This window comes from Fukomys damarensis, unplaced genomic scaffold (assembly GCF_012274545.1).
Source record: "Fukomys damarensis isolate Sample0158 unplaced genomic scaffold, DMR_v1.0_HiC HiC_scaffold_14, whole genome shotgun sequence".
In the NCBI taxonomy this organism is placed as follows: Eukaryota; Metazoa; Chordata; class Mammalia; order Rodentia; family Bathyergidae; genus Fukomys; species Fukomys damarensis.
In genome coordinates this window covers 55,401,294-55,428,829 of record NW_022900926.1, presented here as the reverse complement: position 1 = coordinate 55,428,829, position 27,536 = coordinate 55,401,294, and the positions used below count along the sequence as shown (strand labels likewise).

The window sequence follows — 27,536 nt, the reverse complement described above, 5'->3', positions numbered from 1 at the left end:
CATGAAAAGCATACCTCCTTACCCAGCAACACATTAACCGTAATTAAAAAGATACAGGCAGGCATCAGACACAAAGTATTCCTTTCTTGGAGGAGTCTGAAATCATCAGATGCAGCACCAAAAAGTATCCCTTATCATCTTTATTAGGATGTGTTTTGACTTTGAAATTAGTGACTAGTTATTGAACAATATATAAAGAAATAGCTTACAAAAGGAAGTCAATTTCATTTTCTATCATCTTTTATATTGCATTAATTACACAGCTTTAAACAGTTGTCCCCATCTCCATTCAATCATTCCCCCATAAATTTTAGGCTTAAACCTAGTTAGACCAAATATATGCACTAAACTCAAAAGAATTCTCCTATTATTAGTAACCACCACTAAGACACTTAAAGAGGCCTCGTCTGGGCTATTTATTTCTCTGAGCATCTGTATGCTTGAATTGATCCTATAAGTATTATTGGTCTTTCAGGGGCATCAAGTATACAGTTGGACTTTAGAATTAGAATTGATATTCCAGAAGCTTATGGGGAAAAGAATATTCTTTGGAATGGCTGTGCTATCCTTTTACATGCAATTAATCTGCAATATCTTACTGTCAGTGAAAACTGCAGATTCTGTGATCAGGAAGAGGTCTCAGAATAGCATATAAAGAAAGCGTTTGATGCTTTATTGAGGTGTTTTATATAGCATCAAGTTGTCCTTGTCTATTTTATTTGCACAGTCATTCACATTTACATCACAAAGTAAAATATATTTTTAGTCTTAGCTTTGTGAAAGTTAGCCTGCAAAGATAATTTAAATTTAGCTTTCAAAAAGGGCTGGGGATTTAGCTCAGTGGTTCTACCACCTGCCTTGCAAGCTGAAGGTCCTGAGTTCATTCCCCAGTACCAAAAAAAAAAAAAAAAAGAAGAAGAAATTTAGGTTTCAATGAGCCTTGAATGTCATGTTTAGGGTTGGTGGAAGTTTCATGAATAAAGAAATATTAATATAAAAGTTATTCAAAAAACAATTATGATACAGTGAATGTACTAGGTTGAAACAAGGAAGCCAATTAGAGAGTACTTACAATTCCTTTGAGTGAAGAGTAGTAAAAATCTGAACAAAAACATTGAGACAGGAGAAGAAATTCTCTGTTTAATTGTAGTTAGAGACAAATTGCATTAAGTATTTTGCCACTTCACTTACCATGGAAGTATTTTTGGTAGTATGAAGATGTGAATAACAGTGTATGTGGTTTATCTTACTCACATTGGGCTAAAAGAGCTGGTTTTCTATTTCTCTCCAGTTAGGATTTAAGTACAAAATTATACACAAAAAGTTTATTAAAATTTATAAGTAAAATGAGATAACATGTAGCAGCTGCTATGGAGCATTACTACAATATGGTTATGCATTACTCATCTCTATTTCTGTTTGTCAGGAAAAGCAAAACCTTTTACGAAAAGCTGTACTACTTGGTAATTATAATTGGGTAATAATAGCACCCAGGGAATCCTAAGTTCAGAAAATTTTCAAGAAATCTTTCATTAGCTCATTTTAACCACAGTAGATTTGAACTTATCCAACATTCATTTTCTAAATGCAAAAATGGTTTAGAGTTTGAACATTTTTAGAAATAACCTTCACAATAAAGGCATTTTACATAAGGACCATTTTCCCTTATGTATTGATTTAAATTATCTTTAATTAAATTTATGATTAAACTGCCACGGCATGACACCATAATGTTGACATACTGGAAAATTTTTTAGATCCATGTTTTATCTTGGCCAGAGAGAATATTGGTCAGGAGAGATTATGGAGCTGGAGGTGGAGACACCAAAATGTGAGTGTAGTAGGCTGTTACAGTAACCAACTAACATTTCACAGAAGTTTAATGATAACATTCATTTGCTTAACTCTTTCCATCCCAAGGAATCTCTCCTCTTTTATTCTAGAATCAAATGTTGGCCTTATAACTTCTTACTTTTTTATTTTTTTCCAAACAGTCTGCTGCTCGTTGCAGGGGGGACAGTTCTAAAGATCTGTGATTTTGGTACAGCCTGTGACATTCAGACACATATGACCAATAACAAGGGGAGTGCTGCTTGGATGGCACCTGAAGTTTTTGAAGGTATGATGGAAAAAGCATAATGTGATTGGTACCCTACCTCACTCTGTATGAATCCATTATATGTTTATAGACTTTCCCTATTTCCATGATTTTGTATCTGCATATTTTGTAGTTATAAGGAATATATTGAAATCTAAAAAGGTTTTAAGTAACTGTAGCCTTAAATCCCAAGTTTAATACAGAATATTATTGGTATCTTCTATGTAGATTCAAGAATATGTATAGTTGATCCTCATTATTCACAGATTCTATGATTACAAAATTGCCTACTTGTTAAACTTTTTTAACTTAAAAATCAGTTTATGACACTGACAGCTATTTATGCACAATGTACAGACCACTACACATTTTGAGCTGCCCAACAAGCTTCCCAATGTGACAGCCAATAAGGCAGTGCTCTTTCTTCCTGTTCTACTCATACTGTAAACAAGGCGCCTTTTCACCATCTACCCAGAGCCATGTTTTCCCCATTTTTGTTAGTAATTTTTTTTTCTGTAGTTAAAGTGGCTCCAAGATGTAGTGTTGTGCTAAGTATGAGAAGGTTATGAATGGGTAAGAGAATACATGAAGATACATGTTAGATGATATTCATTCAGGGATGATTTACAGTACCATGAGTTCACTGTTAATAAATTATGTTATATAAGATGTCTTTGAAAAGAAACAAAGATAAAACAAAATTTTATATTGATAAATTGACAAAACATTTGCAACCAGAGGCATACAGGAATCTAACCATGTATTTCCCCACTGGAGTAATGATTCAGTTTTGGCTAAATCACTATTCATAGAGGCTTAAAAAACATAAATGCCAGGGATAATGTGAACAAACTGTGCTTTGGTACTGGTTTTCTAGCAATTAACAATAAGTTAAATTCAAATGAGCATGCCTTTTTAAATGAATGCAAGTAATTGGTCAGAAATATATACTGAGAACTACAAATAGAATGCAGGCTTATACTGTATTTATTTTTTTATACTTCTGTATCTCATTCAGGATCCAAAAGAGTAGCTTGTAATTATATACTGCATAGTAACTTGAGTGGAACTATTTTGCCTAAAAATTCAATTAAAAAGTTAGTGGACAAGCAAGTGTTAAATTACACAAAATTAAATAATGTCTTCTGTTTCATATGTGGAATACATATATTTGGCACTTGTCTTAGTTACTTTTCTCATTGATGAGACATAATACCCAACCCAAAGTTAAAGGGGGAAAGGTGTATTTGGCTTAGAGTTTGTAGAGGTTTCAGTTCGTAGTTGGCTGGCTCCAAGGCAGGGTGGGGGGCATGGCAGAGGGGCATCACAGGAGAAGCAGTTCATGGCAAAGCAGGGCAGGCACAAGGCAGCAACTGACAAGATATGACAACCGCAGCTCTTTCTCTCCATTCCTTTTTTTCCAGGCTACCTACCCATAGCACTTATACTATTAATCCTAGCATTGCACCATGAATCAATCCCAGCATCACATCCTTAATGCCAGTATTACACAACCTAGATCCAGCCACCTCCAAAAAGCCCACCTGTGATCACATGAGGCTTTGAGGGGACATCCAGGCACAAACCATAAGAGCATTTTAAAAAATCATTTATTTAAAATACCTGTTCTTGACGTAAAACAGCACAGTGTTAGTATAGTAAAGAAGCAAAAAAGTTTTGCTTATATAGATAAATGATAGTTATCATGAATTATTTAGAATAACAAAGTTCAGACTATTGCACTATGTAATTTCTACATTTCTGAAAGATGTCATCTGTGAACACCTGTAGACCAATTTAGATGGCAGTGTCATTGCAGTACTAGAGTACAGTATACCACTCAGCATGTAAAGCTTATCACTGTAATAGTTGTAATTATTGCAAGTTGGCTGGGAAGAGGGTTACTTTCTTGGGGGAGAGTTGGGTGTTTGTTGAATTGATTCACCCACCAAATTAGTAGTTCTCTAAATTGTGCTGCATAATCAGTTTATTGTAAATCTGTTATCCATAATTTTCATTACATACTGCTTATTTTTTTAAGTTTACAAATTAAGAATTTTGTCTTTATATTGAAAGAAAAACACTAAATTAGAAATGTCTTTGCTTTCATAGCAGATTTGTGCTACCCATCAGAGAATGGGGGCAAAATTTAAGATTGAGTATTTACAGAGGATATAGTTCAGTGGTAGAACACATGCTTTGTGTGTACAAGACCATGGGTTCAATCTCAAATTACCACAAAATAAAATTGGGGATACATACATTTTCATACTGTGCCCCAAAAGAAGTATTAGTCCACATACATTAAAAAAAGCAAGGCCTGTTCCTCTTAATGAAAAGACAGAAAATAACTGACTTTCCAAAGTACATTTTTTAGTGTGTTGCTGATACTCAATTCATTTTAAAAATGTATTTGTTGAAAAGATTTAGGTACTGTATTTCCAAAAGAGTAATTTCTTAGTTCTGTATGTGGCAGCATCTTGTTTTTGTCCAGATACCCATTGTAAAAATTTATAAACTAGTTGTTTCTGTAAGTCATATGGAAAAAAAAGTCTCAAGATTACACTGCCTTCTTTTTTAGGTAGCAATTACAGTGAAAAATGTGATGTCTTCAGCTGGGGTATTATCCTTTGGGAAGTAATAACACGTCGGAAACCTTTTGATGAGATTGGTGGCCCAGCTTTCCGAATCATGTGGGCTGTTCATAATGGTTTGTGAAAGGAAATTTTTCTTTAATATACTTTATATAGTTCCTGTTTGGAAGATTGTTCCTGTTATCGCTCCTAAAAATCATTTATCCCTAAAAAATGTACAATTCTTTGTTACCAGACTACTCTCCCGTTACCATCTTCGCCCCCTCCTCCCAAGATCAGGGCAATGCTAAGAATTCTGGTTTCCATATGGGGTCTGAGGACATTTGGGCTGCACTGATTAGGGAAAGGTCATCAGTCATTGCACAGCTGGAACCCTCTATCTCCTGATGATAGAGAAGAATTGGACTGAACTCTGGAAAGAATACATAAATAAAATGTACTCTTTTTCTCCATGGGAAAGAAAGGTCTTACCAAGGAGATAAAACAAAGACTCATAGGAGTTGTAGCTGGGCAGGGTGGCACATGCCTGTAATCCTAGTACTCTATATAAGGTCAAGGCAGATGAATTGGAAGTTTGAGCCCAGCCTGGAAAACACTGGCTTAGCAAGACCCTGTCTCAAAATTTAAAAAGAGCCTGTTTTGTAGCTCAACATGAAAGTCATAGGTTGAATCCTTGGTATGAGAAAAAAAAAAAAAAATTGTTACTTAACGCCTAAAAGGCAAAATATGAAATATTTTACATAACCTTTCTTTTCATATCCGTGCCATTTTTATGGAGTAAGTACTGTTGCTTTTTCTTACAAATTAGGAAGCTGAGCTCTAGAGAACTTGGCTAATAACTTGGCTAATGTCACAAGATTCCTAAGTGATACACTTAGCTCAGTGAATCCAAATCTTTCTGACTCGTGTCTCATATCTTACAAATCAGGGTCCTTAAATCCTATCTCTAGTAATGTTTCCAATCATGTATAATGTTGGAGTGCATCTTCATTAATAAAATTACCTTTGCATGAGAAAATAATCTCTTTAAAAAGGAAATTACCTACCTAATTTTAACATCACTATTATTTTATTCCTATCACTTCACTATACTCTAATTAATATATTTTTATACATTTTATACACTTCCATGAGTGATAAAAACGAATGTCTGTCCAAACTGTCTAGGTCATTTATAGACTGTTCAGACCGTACCATCATCAGAATAATCTTAGCCATTTTATCAGTTTCTTGTACAAACTTCAGTGTTAACACCTTTTCATTTCATTGTGAAGAAGACTAGAGCATTGATTAAGACAGTTTGCTTTTGCTGTCTCTCAATTGAATGTCACTGAAATAAGGCATAAAGAACTAACTTGTTAACTGATTAAATTACAAAGATCTCATATTTGAGGACTTCTTTAAATAGAGACCTTAATAAATAAAAAGTTGGCAGTTTTCAACTTGTAAAGTGACTGATTCACAACAGCAATAAGGTCCATTTCCACAAAAGGTTTGTTTGGAAGTCAGTGAGTATAACATAGTTGGCAGTGTTCTGAATATAGATGATTTTTCAAACACATTTAAAATGTTTGCAATGCATTTGAAATACAGGTTACATTTCCTCAAGCTATCATTTTACTTTTCTTAATAAAACACATTAAACCTTTGTTATTTGTTAAAAATAATGTTTATAACAAATCAAATATTGTAAATTCTCAGTTTTATTATTACCATAATGTGTTATTTTAAAGGTGTGTTTTCTCCTTTATGAAAATTATACATAGAATACATGTTAATCTAAAGGACAAAAAGTACTTTCATTAATCCAAAAATAAGCATGCTAAATAAATACTGCTTTGGAGATATGTATAAAAATCTTGTACCATTCTTTAGTAAATACATCCCCCCCTCTAATTTTTAATTATAGGTACTAGACCACCACTGATCAAAAATTTACCTAAGCCCATTGAGAGCCTGATGACTCGTTGTTGGTCTAAAGATCCTTCTCAGCGACCTTCAATGGAGGAAATTGTGAAAATAATGACTCACTTGATGCGGGTATAATCCTTCTTTTGAGGGGCGTTGGGTTTAGGGGAATTTAATATACACTGAGTTTTAGTGGGCTTTTCAAATAAAGGAAACATTACTATTTCCTACTTTATACTTTGTATTTTCCAAGTTAGAATAGGTATTACTCACATAATCAGAAGAGTAAATATTGTTTTAGGTAAAGAATATAGTTCTTTATAATGAAAATATGGCTAGGGTAGATTTCTAGACTTGAGTTTACATACTGCTTACATTACAGTTTGTTTCTGGGCCTACTGCCTGATCTGTAGCGTGATAGAAGCAGAATTACATTAGACCTAAAACCTTCACAGGACTTAGGTATATTAAAACTTTAATAACATGCTTACCTAAATTTAAAATTTTCTGGTAGAGATTTTCATCAGAAATTCAGTTATTTAGCTCAGTGGTGCTGTGCCTGTCTCTCAAGTGCAAGATCCTGAGTTTGATCCCCAGTACCCCCCAAAAAAAAATCAACTGTTTATGCAAGGCACTGGAGAAGTTATATTTCACACATAATAATTTTGGGGAGCTAATGGAATTTTTAATTTAGAAGAATTCCTTTCAAATATCGAATTTTCTTAGTCTATAAATCAGATATTTTAAAACTACGCATATTTTAGGCTTTTAGTTTTTAAAATACTCATAAAAATCACAGTGGCTTTAATAAGTTCAAATGCTTATAAACTACATGAATCTCAAAATAACTTGTTCAACAGAAGAATTTTACAATATTCCCAAATATAGACTAAGTGATTTCCTAAATGGTCAATGATTTACTTTGTTTATTCTGTGAAAATAACTGTGGCAAAGCAACTTGAATTCCCTATAGCTAGAACCCTAGGCCCTAAAGTGTGTATGTGTAAGAAACCCCAAAGTAACAAGCTAATTTAAAACATCGGGCTATATAAATTAGTCAGATTATTATTTTATTCATGTGTGTTTTGTCTAATTTGAGAAGAATACTTTGCTTTTTCCTGTAAATTCTAATTTTTTCCAGTAAATACTTTTAATATTAATGTCACTTAATTCATAGAAAGGCATTCTAGAAAATTAAAACATTAGTCCTAGCAGTTACTATGTGGTATACCAGTCTCATTTGTCAAACTAACAATCGTTGTAACAGTTGAATTGTATCACCAGTATGAGAACATGAATGTATTTCATGTCATTGTGAGAAATGATACTGTTCTATTCTATGTTCCTCTGGAGAAATATTTGCTATTTTCTTTAAGACTATCTAGACTCCATATAAACTAGATGCTTAGGTAGGTAATCGGCATTGTCCATAATTCATATTCAAAAGGGAGTTGTATTGTCATCTCTGTAGAATCAAAACTTAGGGCTCTTCAAATTTAGTATGTGCCTTACGAAAATAAATTTTGTTACAGTGAAATTTCACAAGAAAATAATTCAGACAAACATTTCAAGTTAATTTTAACAGGATCTAATTTATATTAATTTTTTTTAATTATGATTTTTCTTTTTATATATAGTATTTTCCAGGAGCAGATGAGCCATTACAATATCCTTGTCAGTATTCAGATGAAGGACAGAGCAACTCTGCCACCAGTACAGGTAAATGGTTAGAATGGAAAAAATGACATCCTGATTTTATTTTTATCTATTATCATGAAATTACAATCAAGAAGCAATGAGTGATATCCCCATTTGCATTTTAATTCTTTCATTTCATATGATTGACTGTACTTTGAATTTCCAGGTGCATCCTTTTTCATGAAGGTACCTAGATTAAAGAGTTATTTAAGACCTGCATTCACCAAGTGTTAGAATTTTTACATAGTTACATTTAAAATGATTGTATATTATATTGTTGTATATATCATTCTTAATTTGAAAAATAGTTTTTACATAATATTGCTGGATCGAATAGTATTAGAAATTATTATAAATGTATATAATATGTCTTCATTATGAATACACTACTTTTTTTCTATAGAGATTTATTTAAGAACCTATGTTTTAGTTAAACATTCCTCAATTTTGTAAAATACGAAGTACTGAGAAATGGTAGTTTGTGGTCATAAAAAATAGAAATAGCACTCTAACTTAGAAGAATTGTACTTGTCAAAATATGTGACGTTTCTCTTTTAGTTTAATTACATCTAAAAGGTATTTGTGTACATGTAGATTTATCCTGCACTTAAAATTTCATTTTTACTAATAAATATATTTACTGATTTATTTCTTGCTCAACAATAGTTTCATATATTTTTGCAGTGTTTAATTGTTTGGCTCATTATTCTCAAATTCTCATTTTACTGAAAAAATTTTAGTTGCTCAGAACTCTAAAGTGAACTTCTGTAGAATTATGTTTTGTTTCTCCCCCTTACCACCAAACTCTCTTCTTGTTTCCATAGTTTCCTTTGATACTTCTACCTTTTCACTGACCTTTAATCCTCTTAGGTCCTTTTTTTCCTTCATCTTTCCACTTATTTTCAGCTATTATAATTTTTTTTTTTAATGCTTCACTTTCTATCCCCTTTCTCTAACTTGATTGACTAAATCACAAGCCTGATTAAATTTAGCTTATTCCTTTCCTGGATCAGTGCAGCTGAGTGTGGTGAAGACGGCACTCATTTACTGTCGTCAGATATGCTGTTGGACAGTTACATTGTAGCCCCATCTCCTCTCTTACACTACATCAGTTTGTATTTCTGGCTCTTTCATCAAACTACAAACATTTTTCAACTCCTCATTTCCAGCTGACTTCTTTTGCTATTTCTCAGAAAATTGGAATAATCACAAGACAGCTTCTACAAATTCCCCCAGTATAGCCACATATCCAACTACATGATTGATACCTAATAGGAACTCGAACTTAACATTTTCCACACGGAGTTTCAAGTACTTCCTATATACGCATTCATCCTCTCATAGTCTTCTCAGTTACTTGCCCTCAGTTCTGCTACCTCAAGTTATTCTTGACTGTTAGATGATTAGGCATTTTGGTAACTTTTTGTACTGTCCTTAAGATTCATTTAAATTGGGCTTGTTTGGAATATCTATTAGTATCTACTTTTATTTTTAAGTATTTTATAGAATTTTTGTTTCTATTCATATCTTGCCAGTGTAGAAAAGAACTTAAACTTACATTATTGAATGAAGCATTTGTATCCTCAATCTCAAACCATAAACGTTTCTGTTTTCCTAGGCTCATTCATGGACATTGCCTCTACAAACACCAGTAATAAAAGTGACACTAATATGGAGCAAGTTTCTGCTACAAATGATACTATTAAACGCTTAGAATCAAAATTGTTAAAAAATCAGGCAAAGCAACAGGTTTGTTATGTTTTTTAAAGTATAGTTATATGATAACCTTAGCAGTAGTCATATTATATAGCTAATTAAAATTATTTGCCATTATCTATTACATAAGTCCTGACTCTTCTTCCTAAAGCAGCTAAGTTTAAGAACAAAGATTTAGAAAGAGTTCTACCAGCTATTGTAAAACAAGTTGTTTTCCCCTTCTGATTTTGCTCTCCTTGTTTGAGGCATTTAAATTAACTAATAATTGGGACATTTAACTACTATCTTCAGTGACTGTAGAATCTGGCTTGTCCTCTCAGCTATAGCTCCCACTCTCTGCAAATGTCCCTCCTCTTTCAGAGCAGTACAGGATCCATGAGGATTCCACTTGGCTTTTCCTTTCTAGGATCCCCAGGATTTCTAAATCCAGAGAACCTTAGTGATTCAGAATGACTTATCATTTTGACAGAGTGAATCTGGCCGTCTAAGCCTGGGGGCCTCCCGTGGCAGCAGTGTGGAGAGCCTGCCCCCAACCTCTGAGGGCAAGAGAATGAGTGCAGACATGTCTGAAATAGAAGCCAGGATCGCGGCGACCACAGGTAAAAGTAACTGTAGTCTGAAGAGGAGTGAAAGTGGACATTCCTTTTTGGCATTATAGTTGAAAATCCTAGTGGGAGTGTCAGAGGTTTTATGTCTTTTTTTAAGCAAGAAGTAGGATAGTATACTTTCCAAGCTTTTGAAAGTTTATGCATTTACCTCAAATTCTAAGGAAAATATGACTTGAAAAACTATTTGGCTATCAAAATATATCTTCCCAATTGTACATCTTATTAGATGTAATTCTTTGTGCTCACATAAGAGCTCAAAGTTTAACTGAGAAATTGAAATTGGCCAAAACCAAAATATTTTCAGATTTTGACTGATTCTACTGGATTTTTTGTGCTAAACTCAAGTAATAGCACTTTGTTTTGAATTTAACAAAAAATTGTAGATCCCTATGATTCAGCTTTACTGTCCGCTCCTCCTTCCCTGCAGTGGCAAAAGTAGCTGAGCTGGTTGTGGTTAATTCATTTAATTGTAAAATCAAAGATAGTAACAGTTTTATTGGATCTTAGAAAAAGTAATCTCTTTAAATTATATTTTATCAGTTCTTAAAATTATTAATCATGAAATAACTGGTCAGCATAAAAACAGATACCATGTTTTGGTAGGTAAGACATCTGACACCTGTTTTTCTAACCACATTCATTTTAGTAATGTCGGCTTAATTTGGGTTTAGTTTGGTTTGCTTTGGTTTTTTGCTGTCTCGTGATGGCAGGGAAGTGATTACAAAAGCAAACAAATTTTGTTGTCAAAAATGAAAATGTAAACAAAAATTATGTAATTATCCTAATTAGAGATAAACATTGAACATTTTTGTGCATTTACCTTTAGTCCTTTAAATATGCAGGTATATAAATGTATACATACGTATGTATTTGCATATGTTTTTTAACTTTGCTAACCACTTTTTTTAGGCCTTTCAGATTATCTGTTAATCTCTAATGGAATATTCTCATTGTACGTGGAGCTCTTTCCAGAATGAGGTGGTCCAGATGGATTAGCATACTATATTTGTCTTTAACTATACTGATCCTTGATTTTATCATCACCAAACACTAGAATCCATTAGACATAACAGAATATCCAAAATAATAATGTCTGGCACAAAAGCTCTATTTTTCACATACAGACAAGCCTGTAGGTAGGCTTCATAATCATCGGGGAGCTGACCTCTTGTCTCCCTATGTCACAGTGCCTGTTGTGTTGCTTTCAGCCTAAAGCTTGCCTCATAGTCCAAAATGGCTCTTGCAGTCCTCACTTCCTCATTCCAGGCAGTAGGAACGAAGAAATACGAGCAGGTGAAGGGATAGCCAAGCTATTCGGAGAAGCTTTCTCTAACAGCATCCACATAAATGTCATTGACCAGAATGGCATAGTTAGATGGCTACAAATAGCTCCACAGCTATGGTCATTTGTCTGGAAATATTCAAAATAAAGGCAGAATTCTGTTGCTAAGAAAGAAAGAAAAGAATAGAGATGGAAAAAAAAAAATACTAGTAATCTCTTAAAGGTGGATCTGTAGAAATGAAGTTGAGTGGAGGTCACCAGTCATTGACAAACACTCTGGTTTCCACGAATCACAAGGATTGGACCCTACTGGGAAGTAGGGTTGATGAACCCTGCCTGCAGAGACATAAGCCTGTACTTTAAGGACTCTTTTTCACTTTAGGGATGTCATTCAAGAAAGACTAATCAAATGCTAATTGTACCCTGAAACAAAAAGTTAGTGTTAACGATAGTTTTGTGTCTTTGTAGTGTTATTTTTCTAGTCAAGTACTGATTTATAATTATTCTTTATAGAAATTATATTTCACTAGGTTAAAGAGAACCACAAACATTAAATTTTACTCTCTCTGCCTAAATGCAGGACATATTCTATTTGATAGCTCTTGAATTCTATATATTCAGAATTCAATTTTAAATTGTCTTCTTTGTGAGGTTCATATTCCACTTTTTACAATCTTCTTGCTTAAAGGGTATTTACCTTAAACTCTGAAAACTAGTAAATACCGTTAATTAGAAATATGTATACTTATAATTAGGAAAGCATATACATTTCATACTTTATTTCAGTAATTATCATTTAACCACTGAATTTTACTTTTTAGCACACTTCCAGCGCACCTAACAAGAATGTATTCCTGTGTGTGTGTAATCAAATATGGAAGCTTATTTCTTATTAACACCTCTCCCCTTCCCCCCTCCCCTCCCTGCCCTTATCACCTGTCGTTGGTTTCATTTAGGTAGTTTGTTTCTATGAATACTTTTGAATTTCAGCTTCCTCATTACCCTGCAGCATTGTTTGTCTTTTTCTTCCTGCTAATTAAAACCAATATGTGAAACTTCTTGTATTGCTAGATCTTTGCTTTTTAATCATGCCTTCTCTAAGCATGGATAAAAAGTTAGATAGTTCTGCATGACATTTCGCATGACATGTTATTAACATAACTTTGAGAATTTTTCTGTTTTTGTAGTTAATCATTTTCTATGTTACTATTTGTGGTTGTTTGCATGTATACTCTATATATGTGTTTTTGCAGCCTATTCCAAGCCTAAACGGGGCCACCGTAAAACCGCTTCATTTGGCAACATTCTGGATGTCCCTGAGATCGTCATACCAGGTATCATAGATCACCTGAGCTGGTCTAATAATGTGGAACCGGAATAATGATCCCTGGTACTTTTAAAATGCTTCTTGCTCCAATTTTTATACAACATGAAAGCACATACCTTGCATGCACTAATGCACATTGAAAACTGTGTACGTATTCTGAAACATGCTTGAAAAGATGACCTTGGATCTCTGATAGAATGGATAAAAGGAAAGTAAACCTTTTCACAGAAGGGAGAACATCAACTCATACCACCATTCTCTTTATTTGATAGTGGACATGTGAACTAAACCCACACCTTTTTTTGTAGCCAGCAGAAGGAAGACTGTTTTTAATTGTTTCCCATCCTTGATTTCATTCCTTCCTCAGTTTACCACTTTTGGAGTAGGCTCTCTACCCTAGCCTCTTTGTTAGTAGCAAGTAATACAAAGTTGAGAGAAGTGGGTTGCTAAATACCATTTCTTTTTAACCTAGAAAGGAGCAGCAAAGTGAAACTAAATGAGATTTGCTGTTTTGTAGGGTATTCTTATCAAAAATGAAAAAATCATTGGTTAATTCTAGTTCTTGTATATTATCAGGACTATTTCACAAATTACTATTGTTATACCTAATTCACAAGTGGTATTTCAGTGTCTCAAATGGTAAGCTTTTTTTCCCTCATGTGGTCATTTCATAAATGAAGATAAATTACCATTTTTAATAAAAATTAAAATGGCACACTGACCTTCAAAACTGACTAGTATATGTTACTTTTATTTTAAAAAATCATCTTTCTGCTTTAGATTTTCTTCCCCCTGTTTATTGAAGCATTTGATTGGGAAATACACCATATTTTCCAGACACATTCATGTCTGTAATTTGAATGAATTCTTTAGCACTATGTGTATTGGATGTGTTTGAGCTTTTAGTATAGTATTTGTACTATAACTGAATGCCTAATGATTGCTTTTTCCTCTACTAAACTAACAGCTCTGTAAGGATAACAGTCCATGTCTGTGTTAGTTATTTTTGTTGTATCAGTAGTAGCTAACTCAGTTCATTCTTTCTCTTCTTTATTTCTTTCCTAACTTTCTTTTTTCTGTGCTGGGTTTTGAACCCAAGGTCTTATACATATGAGGCCAGTGATCTACCACTAACTCACATCTTCATCCCTGAAGAATGCCACTTTTCTCTTTTGTAGTGCTGGGGATCAAATCCAGGACCTCATGTATACCAAGCAAGCACTATACCACTGAGCTTTATCCTTAGCCAGTGCTTCCTATAGTGAATATACTGTAGTGTTTAGTAAATAGGTATTTGTTAAATGAGTAAACAAACCATTATTGAGCATCTCCCTTGGCTAGGAACTAGGAGACAAAAACATAAATTATGCAATTTTAGACTGTTTTGTCTATTGAATAAACTATATTAATTTCTCATTAATTTTAAGTGATTTCTTGTTACATTGTCACTATTGCTGTTCAGAGAACAGTGTTGAATCAGGAAAATTTAGACAGATAGCAGTATAATCATAATCTAGGTCCTTTGCGTAAGCAAGCATTAAGAACGTGTGTGTGACAGTACAGCCAGTACTATACAAGATGATGCAGAAGGGAATAAGAGAAAGAATACTAGTTTGTAACTGTTGGGTGCAGGCAGATAGTGCTAGAGCACAGCATTCCAGTGCTACTAAGTAGCCCCCACCCAAGAATTATCCAGTCCAACAAGTTTAATAGTGCTGAATCTGAGAAACCCTGCTTTAATGCACTTGGAACTACAAAGGATTGTAAAGTACATGATCTTCATTGATCTTCATTACAACTTTTTAGCTATGTTATCAAATGACATTGTAGCCATTTTACAGATGATTTTAGATATCATGAGGCTAAGTGATTTTCCCATTGTCACACAGCTGGGACCCTAACCCAGAACTTCTAACTCCATATCTCATCCATTTTCTCCTGTTGTGTTTAACAGAAGATAGTGTTAAAAAAAAAAAAGAAAGAAGAAGAAGAAGTAGAAGAGGATAGTGTGCACATTAAGGAGAGCTCCTCAGTCACAGAGATCATGAGATTGAGTCTTTTATGGAATCAGTAAACCTTCATTCTGTTATTAATTTTCAGAGCAGCAGTGGTGTTTGAATGAAAATGTTCAGAGATCCATTTTATTAAATATTCTTGTTTCATTCCTCCCCTCACCCTCAGATATCCAAACATTAACATAATGAGTTTTGAGCCTTGTGTCTCAATCTCCCAAAGTGTTGGGGTGATAGGCTTGCATCACCACACCAGCCCTAGGTTGTATATTTAAGTTACAAATAAAAATGCAGCCCTTCCTTTGAGAATGTTTCATATTTCCTGCATGACATTTTAATTATGAATAAAGATGGTAACTTCCCAAATTTCTTAATATTTTCAGAAATTTTTTGCTCTAAATGATTTCCTGAAGCGCTATTGTATTCTTGATACATCTAAATCATTATTAGCACTGGAATCCAGTTATAAACATTCTTAAAATACAGTTTTAAAAATTTTATTTGTTCTACGTAAGTAGTTTTTGTCATACTTCCATTTGGCTAAATGCAAAGTGTATATACTTTTAAAGTGAACTGCTTTGCAATAAGAGTGCTCCTTCAAGTATCACAAAGCATCATGGTTTTTTATGTATCTTTATAATGGCTAAACAGGTCAAATGCCTCTAACTGATAGGTGAACAAATCCAAAGACCCTAATCATTTTTACTTACTCCAAAAATATTATATATTATGGTGTCATTCAGATGAGGAAGAAAAAGCAATTTATGGCTACCAGCAATATCTATAAATGTAATAGTTCTTAGGTCATGTAGAAATTTATGGGTGGATAGATCAGATTATACAATTTCTTTGCTTTTCCTTCATTATTCCTGGTGCTGAGTTATTGGCAAACTTCAGTATGGTAACCCTCTTTTTACTTTTTACTGTGCTCCTGCCCTTAATGGGCAAGCTTCAGTGTTGGCGAACCTATGGCACATGTGCTGCAGGGGGCTATTTAGTATCACTGAAAACTAAAAGGCTCACCATCACTGCATAGGTTAATTTGACTCCATATTACAGAGAAGACACATTTAAGAGCAAATTACCAAGAAAATGTATCACGCTTTGCTTGTGGAGAAGGTGCTGCCTTCCTGTTGCCAGCCAAGCAAAGTTCAAGGTATGACTGAAAAATGCAGTGAATGTTTATTTTTTAAATTCATTCTAATAAATAACATATTGCACTTATTCCTCCTCAGAATCCTCCCTCTTGGTTCAAACATACATCCCATCCTTCTTGCCATTTTCTGAAGCAGTTCTGGAAGTTCCCTTTTTTTATTGTGTTTAGTTACATTGTCCTGGCTGCTTTGAGGTCCTGAATTCATTCTACTTTTTGTGGTCTTTTTTACTTTGGAGAAGAGCCAGAATTGCACAGTGCCAGATCCAATGAATTAGTACACACTGTAATGTATTTATATACGTGCATTTCTGTTGGATGACTTTGCATCAGTATTTACTGTATTTTTAATCATGCACATAAAGACGTGAATGAAGACTTGAGAAACTACTGCAAAACGTGGCAAGAATGATGGGGTACATGTATTGAGGGCTTAATGGCAGTGTGTCTGTCAATGTAATAATTTTTTATTAAAAATTTTTTAAATCAGCCTTTGTAAATATAAATATGAAAATTTTTCTGCCCAAGATTTAGACCACGGATGGCAGTTTTCTAGTACACTTGCCTATTGGATGTTATAAATCGATAAATTGGAATAGGCTTGAAAAAACCTGCTTTCTTCAATATTTTTCATTAGAATTTGAGGAATTTTAGGTTTTTTTTGTTTGTTTGTTTTGTTTTTTTGAGACAGGGTCTCACTATGTAGTATCACTAAGTAGCCCAGGCTGGTCTCAAACTCACAGCAGTACTCCTCCCTCAGCCTCCCAAGTGCTGGGACTACAGGCATGCCCAACCACACCCAGCGGGAATTTGTACCTTTGTATGATGTATCTTGGTTCTTATTTTTTGCCCCATTCCCCTGCCCTCCCTTTAACTCTTCTACCCCTCCCAAATACTGAATAGTTCCTCTGGTGTGAGAAACTGAAAGTGTAAATAAGAATCAAAATGTATACTAGGCTGGGCGTGGTGGCCCACACCTGTAATCCCAGCACTCGGGGAGGCTGAGACAGGAGGATCTCTGAGAGTTGAGACCAGCCTGGGCTACATAGTGAGTTCCAGGTCAGTCTCAACTACATAGTGAGACCCTGTCTCAAAAAACAAAACAAAGCAAAAATAATAATAATAATAATAATACAATAGATAATGTGAAACAGGAAGAAAAGTTCAGAGACCCTGTCAAAAAACAAAACAAAGCAAAAATAATAATAATAATAATAATACAATAGATAATGTGAAACAGGAAGAAAAGTTCTAAAGGGGAGGAGGAAGTGAGGGTAGTAGGGGAAAGGAAAGAAGGGAAAAGAAAAAATACGAGAGTAGAACTTGAATCTTAAAATCATAGTCATTTTTCCTTTTCAGCCAGTGAGTGTATTGTAATTTGTTTTACTTTATTTGAAGAAAAGGGAATGGGTGCTCGATTATTGGATTGCTTTAAGTTTTTTAGACTTCTTTTTAGTACTTTAATAAAGACAAAAATGTAGATCTTTATTTTACTTGGATTTTCCTTTCTTTTTGCCACTTTTTTTTGGTTGTTGTTGTTACTAATTCTTTTTTGTCTGATCTCTGTCTCAAATACCCAACTGAAATAGGGATTAAGATTGCAGGACTATATTATACATTTTAATAATATATTAGACTAATGTATTAATAGAATATCTAAAATTTTTCATTTCTTTTAAAAATCCAAATATCAGAGTTCAGTAGATGACAGTGCTTTCTTTTGAGAGGAGAATTTTTAAAAACCTTCCTGAAAGATATAAGAGGCCAAGTATATTGAAATTGGTAAAAGAATATGAAATTTATGGGTAGCCTAAATTAGAAGTTAATAATTATATATTCAGTTTACCACACAGCAGTGACTTTTGCAATGAACAATGCCATTATTTTTAATATTTAAAACTGTGAATGTCACAATTTTCAATGTTTTGATTAAGAGACATTCCAGGAAAATACAGTGTTAGTTTTTAAATAAAAAGAATTTTCTGGAACATTAAAAAAACGAGGGTAGTTAAGGAAGGCTGTGAAGTTTTTTAAACTAGTAAGAAAAGCCACAGAAGTAGACTAGGACCTAAGTCAGGTCTCTGGAAGAATTCTATGATAGCTTTTAAATACTCATTCAGTTGTACTTAAAAGAGCAACTTCTTTGAACAGGTAGATTTTGTCTTTATGACATTACTGCAAAATGAACTGAATTGACCCATAAATTGCTGATTTTATTTCCTTTCTATAGGGAAGTGGGGAAGAGGTACATGGCAAGGACTCCCAATGTTACATATTCTCTTCCAAGAGAAGATGTTGGCTTTTCAGTAGTTATTTTGGTTTTTTTGTTTGTTTGTTTTTTGATCAATAGTCATTTTTTAAAGTATCTTTTTTTTCTCTATCATAAGTCATGAAAATTCTAGAATGACGTGCAAGCTCAGATGGTCATATTCAGGTTTCAGATCCCTTGATCAATCATCAGTTCATGTCCTGTTGTCCTCCTTTCTTCTACATACTTTGTTTGCACTACCATGTATAATACAGGTGATGCACATATCAAAGAACCGTAGAATAATGTAAATTGAGTACTTTCAGTTGCAGATTTTTCAGAATCCATATTTTCTGAGGATACACCCAGTATTTTTCATTTATAATAATGAGATTTTTTTATATTCATATTTCTAAATATTTCTTTTAAAGCTAATATTGGAGCAACAAGTATTTGTTGATTGCATTCCTTTTTTGCTTTGTCTGAACTATTTGCCAGATAATTTCTGCCATGGTTATGGTAAATAAAATGCATTGCCTAATACTGCTTGCTTTTACTCACGCTGTAGCTTAAATATTTCTCATTTTATGACATTTGTTAACTGTCAGCTTTTCTTTTACCCTATTTCCTTAAACGTTTTTATACCCATTTCGTCCTTCCAACCTAAACTCGGTTCATTTTGGTTGTTATTGCAATGGTGATATAATGGTTTATGGACACGTGCTGGTTGGTTCCTCAGATTCACAAATGTTGCTGATTTGGAAGGAGAATTCCAGACGATTTTACAAGCCTGTCTCATGTATGCTAACTTTAGAATGAGTGTGTTGAATGAAATGTGCCTAAAATTGCTTATTAGTCATTGTGGTGGGGACCCTTTTTGTCCTTGGAAACAAGGATAGTTAAAAGTATTCATAAAAGGATTTTAGTGTGTCTGATTCAAGAAATGCACAGTTTCTGATTTTAATTTGTAGTGGAAAGTTGGGACTTCTGGTAAATTGAAATTTAAAGTAAATTTGAATTCAGACTGCAGAGAATTCTAAAACATTCTAAAATGAAAAAAAGTGTTGATTTATACTTTGAAGAGTATCTATTAGAGTTTTTATATTAACTGCACATATTAAACACTTTCATTCTATTGTAGGCTTCATTTAGCATTTTTGTGCAAAAACAAAAGAGGTCACGGATTAAGCTGATAACAGTGATTGGTATATAATTCTCAGAATCATAAAATTTAAATATTTAAAAATGAATTATTTGTTAATTGGGCCAGAGCTCTTATTAGAGTGCATGTTCTGAGTGCTGCTCATGACTTGCAAATTTATGTAATACAGCTTCAGAATCAAAAGAATTTTGAGTACTGTGTCAGCTGTTACTCATTGTATTTTGGTGTTTCCTTTTAGACAGCTGTTCTTTCATCTTAGAAGATACTGTATAAACAGCGCTATCCCCAAATAAAAGTGCCAAGTGAAGCACTTGCTTAATTCACTCCATTTTGCTGAAGGCTAAAGTTTATAGAATTCTTTTTTTTATTGAGTCGTATTATTAACATCGAAATTCCTGAAGCAAGGTATACATAATAGCCCATTTCCACAAACTATATTTGAGAACAGAAGAAAATTGAGTTTTATTCACAAGTAACAAATTACTAGATTCTAAGGATGACTAATGGGATTGAATCTGATTTGCTATAACAAATTGAAGCCTAAGCATCCTCTGAGGCCTTGAAATAAGGTACTGCTGCCAGTTAGTCAGTCGTATCTTACTTACAACCTGCTACTAGCTGTCTTGCTGTTAAAAACTGTAACGTAAGGTCCTTGAAATAGATGCCATCATCAGCTCCAGTCCCCAAGAATCCATCTATTTAAACACATGACAGAAGATGGTGGAAGAGAGTTCAGCAGCAATTCATGTGGTAGGAGTGGTTATTGTATTAAGCTATACAGTACTCTGTTGTGGACCAGCATCTTTTTCATTTAAAACACTGCAGTTGTTTCCTTTTCTTTCTTTTTCTCTTTTTTTTGGGGTTTGTATGGGGAACTTTTTTAACAATAAACTCTCATTTTTCTTATAAATACTTAATGTAGATCTGAGGAACAACAAATTGCAGCTTCCTACTGTAGCAGTTACCTCCTTACCATCCTTCTTACCTGTTTAAATAGATTTCAGTGTCTTGCTTTTTTTATTTTTTAAAAGGCAACGGGCAACCAAGACGTAGATCTGTCCAAGACTTGACTGTTACTGGAACAGAACCTGGTCAGGTAAGAATATTAATATCACCTGTATTTGAGAATAATAATAGACATAAATCAGGATTTATCCATAATATGCTTTGCAAAATTAATTTTGAGTTGACCTAAATTGTGGTAGAGAAATTCATTGACACTGAACCTAAATACTTAAGGGGGGAAAAGCATAATTGCCATTATTGACTTGAAGGATAATTTATGAAGTTCAAACTGCATGGAAAAGTAAATTGTTCAGTAGTGCTCTGTGTATGTTACATGGTTTTTATGTAAGTTTTAATAATGAATAATTCTATTTTGTAATTTAATGATGTCATGATCATTGTCCTCTAAAGTAAATCACATTCTTCTGGGGTCACAGAGTACATTGACATACCTGAGGAACTAACATCTTTTGATTTGGCCTGTTTATACTGGATTTATACTTTGGTAAACTCTAGAAAGACTTCTACCCCGATTCTTAAGGTTCATATTAATTACATTTCTGGATGCTCTTCTAAACTATTGTCTGTTCATCAGTATTTCTTTGTAGATAGTTCATACAGTACTGTAATTTAAGAAATTACTGACTAGTATGAAGTTTTAATATAAAAGTAGCTCCATCATTTTTTTGTTAATCAGATTAATATATTTGATATAGCTTATGTCATAGTCTTTCAAATTAAGATCATTTATGAGATTTGTTTTGTTTTTAGTTGTGCTGAAATAAATTTTGAGTATAGCATGCCTTAGAAATAATAAAATTATCCATATTCATGAAATTTTAGCATTATATATTATAGACAGTGTGATTTAATTTGTGATATCTTAGAAAGTTGTTTTATTTCATTTTTATAAAATGAAAATTTTAAATTTATTTAAATTTAAATTTTGGGGATTCTTTGTAGTCATTAATAAAAATTTGATAGCCGTTTATAGCCATTGACTTTAACACAATCACATGAGGTATTTAAGTGATAAATATCTGACCTTTATTTACACATGAAAATACCTTTATTATACAACTCAGTGGCTACATACATGTATCTAACATTCTTAAAATATAGATACACATTGTTTATTACATATTTTTTGCTAGCAACTAAATCTTTATTTCACTTACTCAGTAAAAGTGTTTTTTAGAGACCTAGAACTTTTGAGAGAAGTATTCCTCTTTTCTCCCCCCTCAAATACTTAAAGGCTTTAATTAGCCCACTTAGTTTGACATCTGGTAGTATTTTCTTTCATTCCTGAGAGACTTGATGATCTCAGCCTTTTAAGCTGTTTACTATTGCCATTCATATCCCAGTATGAGAACCTCTAGCCAAGTGTTCTCCCTTTGATTAGGAATGAGAAGCTTACCCTGAAATACATGAGGAGTGACTGCTGATGTTAGTGCTTTTCCTGGATTTCCAGATTTCAGGTGTTAACATTGTAGATCTGGGCTGGGGATTTAGCTCGTGGTTCTACCACCTACCTCACCAGCGCAAGCTCCCCAGTTCTATCTCCAGTACTAAAAGTAAATAAATAAAATGTGTCCCACAAATCATGTATGTTTGGAAGGTAATTGGATCATGGGACACTGTACTCATCCATAGATTCGTCCACTGGTGAATTCAGTAGCTGAATGTGCTGTTGGGAGGTGGGCCTGGTTGGAGGTAGGTCACTGGATATATGACCTAAAATGATGTATTCTTGTGTATTCTTGACCCCAGCTCATCTCCCCCATCTTCCTCTCTCCTTCCCTCCCTTTTTCCCTCTTCTCTCCTCCCTCTCCGCCTGTCTGCCTGTCTCTGTCTCTCTCTCTCTCTCTCTCACTCTCTCTCTCATTCTCTGCCTTCCTCTTTCCCTCCCTCTTCTTCCTGGCCACCATAATCTGAGCCTCTTTCCTTCACCATACCCTCTCACCACACTGTTTGTGCCTTGGAGCCAGCCAGCCATGGGCTGAACCTACTGAAACTGAAACAGATCTCTCTTTTAAGTTACAGGCATTGGATATTGTGTCTCAGTAATGAGAAATGCAGAAGGTATTGCTGTAGTTCAGTACTGATCTCCCTCTACCAAGCTTTACCTGTTTCTTCACAACTTCACTATAACTTGGAATTGTGATTATTAACTCATTAATTTACAGTACCTTCAGAGAGTAAAACATGGGCTGTGGTTTTGGGACAGTCATTTGCATGAAGTGCTGTAGAATATTCCATAAGATTTGGGGTAAGAGAGTGTTACACAGCAATAAAGACTGATATATAACCACTATTACAGCAGTGTTTTAAATTGATCCAGTCTTACAAATTTACTTCACTACTATAACCTTAAAAATGCCTAATGTCTAGTTTGTGATACAAATGGTAAACAGTACCATGAAAATATTTTCCCCTGAAAGGTGTACAATAAACAACCATTAAGTTGAATATTCATGAAAATAAATTCATTGTTTGGAAGAAGAAAAATACTCACAACATGGACTGATTGTTTATTTGTTTCTTTTGCTTTGTTTTTTGTGTTACTGTGGCTTGAACACAGGGAGCACTGACCAGTAGCCTTAGCCCTTTGAAGTTTTTATCTTGAGACAAGTTCTCTCTTCAATTGCCCAGTCTTTAGCTTGCTATCCTCCAGCCTCAGCCTCCTAAATAGCTGGGATTACAGGTGTGTGCCACCACACACAAGACAGTATAGATTTCTAAATCTTGACAGTGTGGTTTGGTGTTGGCAAGTCTATGGTACACATGTTGCTTTTCTTTTAAGACAAAGGATGTTGGTTTACAAGTTTTTTCTAAACTAAAACCTCAGTATTCAGGTTTAATTGCAGTATTGGCACTTTTTGATAAATTAATGGGTTTTGGGTTACAGTTTGGGCACATGTCTCTAAAACGTTTGCCATCACTGGTGTGTTTCTTTGAAAAACCAAGCAAAGCAGTGATTGAGTTGATGCTGAAGGTTTTTTGTTTTGGCTTTCATTTTTTCTAAGCATGGAAAGTGATAAAAAGCTGAAGAAGAGAATCTGGCCTATCCACTAAAATCATCAGAGGAAATGAGAGAACTTACTGATAAAACCTAACATTACCTCTTGTAGAGAAAGGAGAACTGACCAGAGTTAGTAACTTAGCTCTTCACTTGAGCCATAATCGCAATAAAATTGCTTGGCCCAGTGATGGCAAACCTTTTAGAGCGTTCAGTGATAACAAATAGTTAATCACTGTGGTATGCATGTGGCAGGTTTCTCACTGCTGGCTTAGGTTTTCCATCTGTAAACTAAAATGTAGATGTTTTTGTACTTTTATTTTTGCTGAGAGAATAGTGAACAAAGGCTCAATTCTTCATTAAATATAAATTACCAAAAGAAAAAGGCAAGATCCCAGATACCTGGGATCATTGGGACCAGAAGCGTTCAGATTTTAAAGTTTTTCAGATTTTGTAATACTTGCACAGCCTTTACAAAATATGTACCTCTAACCTAAAATCCAGAACTTTTTGAGTGCCAGTAATGTTGAAAGAGTTTTAGATTTTGGAACATTTCTGTTTTTAGGTTTTTCAGGTAAGAGACGCTGAATTTGTATTACAAAAGGTTAACAAATATCTCAGCATTAAGATTTTAAGGCATGTTATTCTGATTTTTTTTAATTTACAATTTACTCCAAATACACAGTGTATGAAAAATAAATGTAATGTAAATATATATGTGAAATATTATATATTCACAACATGCACTTACTTTGAAGCATGGTTTGCTGTTAATTCAGGAAGCTTACTAAGCTTTCATGGTGGATCTAACCTCCTAGAGGCTTCAAGAAAACAAAAAGTGAGCCCACACATCCAAAAACTGTTCTGACAGTGAGGCCTCAGTGTAGTTTGAAGCTGCCTGATTCTCAAAGCTGGGCTGTATTATTGTCCTGTCAGCTGTAATCTCCTGAAACACCAGTATCTAACAAAGTTTTGCTGAGACCATGGTAGAATGAAAACAAGTGACTACATAACGTAGTCAAAACAAAGACAAAAGCCGGGCATGGTGGCACATGCCTGTAATCCCAGCACTCAGGAGGCTGGAGAATCGCTGAGTTCGAGACCAGCCTGGGCTACATAGTGAATTCCACATCAGTCTCAACTACATAGTGAGACCCTGTCTCAAAAAACCAAAAAAAAAAAAAAAAAAAGACAAAAACACACACAGAAAGCCAAACATTGCCTTCTCCCACCTAAAATGAGTGGCAGTGGCAGCTACTACTCCTTTTACCAGTTTCTGCTTTATCTTCAGTCCAGGTCTACTTTTTTTCCTGTAGAATTGTCTCTGCTGTTGATCTCAGCCAATCTAGAGTGAACCCCTCCTTCTTCATGGCCTCCCAAAAATGAGTCAGCCAAAGCCTAAATTCTGTAATAGTTCCTTTCTAAAAATCCTCTTGTTGAGGCTCACCATGGCGTCCATGGGAGCATTCTTCATCACAGCAACAAGTATTAAGCCTAACACTTTGCACTGCAAATGTATTCCTGGTGGTGTTGGGCTGGAGAGCATTGCCAATACCAGTAATGCCTAGTCTCCAAGGAATTTTTTGGACAAATCAAATTTTCTTGATCATTGCTCTTATCAATTAGAAAACTGCAGTATGAACAGTTACCACTTATTATACACTAACTTTGTACCAGGTATTGATACACATTATCTAAATCTTAAAGTATGTTCTTTTTATTTCTTCATTTGTAGATGGGTAAACTGAAGATTAGAGAAACAGCCCAAGTCTATATTCCCCCCCGCATTGTTACAGCTGTGCTTTGAATCCAAACCTAGTTCCATGGAACAGAAATTATTCTTTTCATTCCATCTTGCATAAAACAATGTGTGTGTGTGTGTGTGTGTGTGTGTGTGTGTGTGTGTATAAAACATGTGTTAAAGTTTTCCTAGTAAATGCTAAGTGTTTGACCTCTGATAGTCTGCATCGTTAATTACTTAAATAGTATTCAGTGGATGAGTTTGGCTATACTGTGTCATTGAGAAAGGCTAACCCACAATAACTAGTGATCTTTACTGTGATAAAAAAAATTTTTCTATAGATGACTGTGCTAATTTATTTTCACACATCTAGTTGTGCTCTTTTTCACTACAGTTATATTTTCTCAGGTATGCTTCTGTAGCTCTTTTGGAATTGTATTCAGTACAGATCTGTATTCAGAATTTCTCCTGGAGGAATTCCAGTGAAAATTACAGTCCATGATGATGCAGTTGTGACTAGAGAACTGAACACTGTGTTTCTTTGTGGATTTTACAATTTAAATGTGTGACTTTGGGCAAATTCCTTAATTTCCCTGAGCCTCAGCAACCATATCAGCAAACAGGAAACAGAACACTCACTCTTTGTGGTGATTTCCACATGTGAAAATACCAGACACACAGTAGATGGTAAGACGTTATGTGCTTAGCTTCTCATAAGTGTGCTGCCCAGAGCTCTTGGTACTACTTCCTTACTCTCATGATAGTGTTTTTATTATCTGGAAATAAAATAAAGATAGCACTTGAAAGGTAAAATACAGTGGCATTTTGTTCTCTCTGTATCATGAGAAAAACGTGTCAAGAGATCATAAAAAGTATTGTCTTAAATGCTTTCTATCACGTCAAAAGGTATATTGGTGCACATTGTTATTTATTGAAAGGACATGTTTTCTACTTTTGTCCATTTTTCAATCTACGTTTCCTTTAGTATGAATAAATTTCATGTTAAAACTCAGAAACTTAACAGTTGTAAATAATTCTTGGTTCATGATATACCTTTTTTTCTAGAGAAGTTAAAGACCATATAAGAATCATAAAATTCTAAGATTTCGTTGTAACGAACTGTAATGGAGCCAAAATCAGACTGAGCCTGTACTTTTGGATAGAAAGAATGTTTTAGTAACGCTGTCATGAATAGATTTAGATAAGTTATCTGTGTATACTATGATGGAAAAAGCATCATGTGAATTCACATTACTACTTGTATCTATTTTTTAAATTTTTTAATCATTAAAATATTACTTCAGCAAGAATATAATATAAATCAGGATTTAATCTCTGTGATTTGTGCTTGTATAATTTTAGCAATAAGATTTCTGGAGGATTTAAATAGCTTTTAAATGTCAGCCTAAATAATAGCAATGGGGTTAAGTGCCTGAGTTAATGAAAATATTTTCCCAGTCTTTCAGGTGAGACATAAAAAGCCAAGCTTTATTTTTGTCTGTAAAATAACTCCTAATTCCTTTTTATAAATATAGATATAAAGTCTGGTCAAAGGCCAATTCTGGTTCATGTCTACTGATGGTAAATTGCCCCTGCAGTTTAAATTTGGCTTAGTATTTTGCTGCCTTAAATTACTGTGTGGCATTTCTGTATTCTCATAACCACTTTCATATCCAATCCTTGTGGTAAGTCAAGCATATCTGTATTTCTTTAATTTTGCAATTTATATGGGAGTCAAATAAGATAATTGTAAATGTGAATTTTTAATAGTGTGAGAACATTATGGCCATTAGAATTTTGCAGATGATTTTTTTTAATGATACTATATGACTTTTTCCTGAATTGGTTATAAGGAGTAACATAAATTTAGCCACAGATTAGTTAGATTTTCTTTTAAGTTGTCTGATGTTACTTGTTCTTCTGATTTTAAACCTTGTATATAGATTTTTTTTTTTTTTTTTTTTT

General features: G+C 34.0%; 1 protein-coding gene across 5 annotated transcripts in view; it reads left to right on the top strand.

The window, feature by feature from the left end:
* Map3k7 (mitogen-activated protein kinase kinase kinase 7) overlaps positions 1-27,536 on the top strand; it is a 62,567-nt gene that overhangs the window by 17,564 nt on the left and 17,467 nt on the right. For 4 of the 5 annotated variants that reach the window (XR_782022.3, XR_782023.3, XM_010633225.3 and 1 more), the window contains 8 exons: positions 1,995-2,119; positions 4,680-4,808; positions 6,602-6,732; positions 8,238-8,319; positions 9,917-10,047; positions 10,484-10,613; positions 13,158-13,238; positions 20,838-20,902. Coding sequence is in view for 3 of the 5 variants with exons in the window: in XM_010633225.3 (XP_010631527.1) it covers positions 1,995-2,119; positions 4,680-4,808; positions 6,602-6,732; positions 8,238-8,319; positions 9,917-10,047; positions 10,484-10,613; positions 13,158-13,238; positions 20,838-20,902 (874 nt within the window). In the remaining 2 variants the exon portion in view is untranslated. The remainder of the gene's footprint in view (positions 1-1,994; positions 2,120-4,679; positions 4,809-6,601; positions 6,733-8,237; positions 8,320-9,916; positions 10,048-10,483; positions 10,614-13,157; positions 13,239-20,837; positions 20,903-27,536) is intronic. The other variant, XM_010633227.3, reaches the window with a different exon arrangement.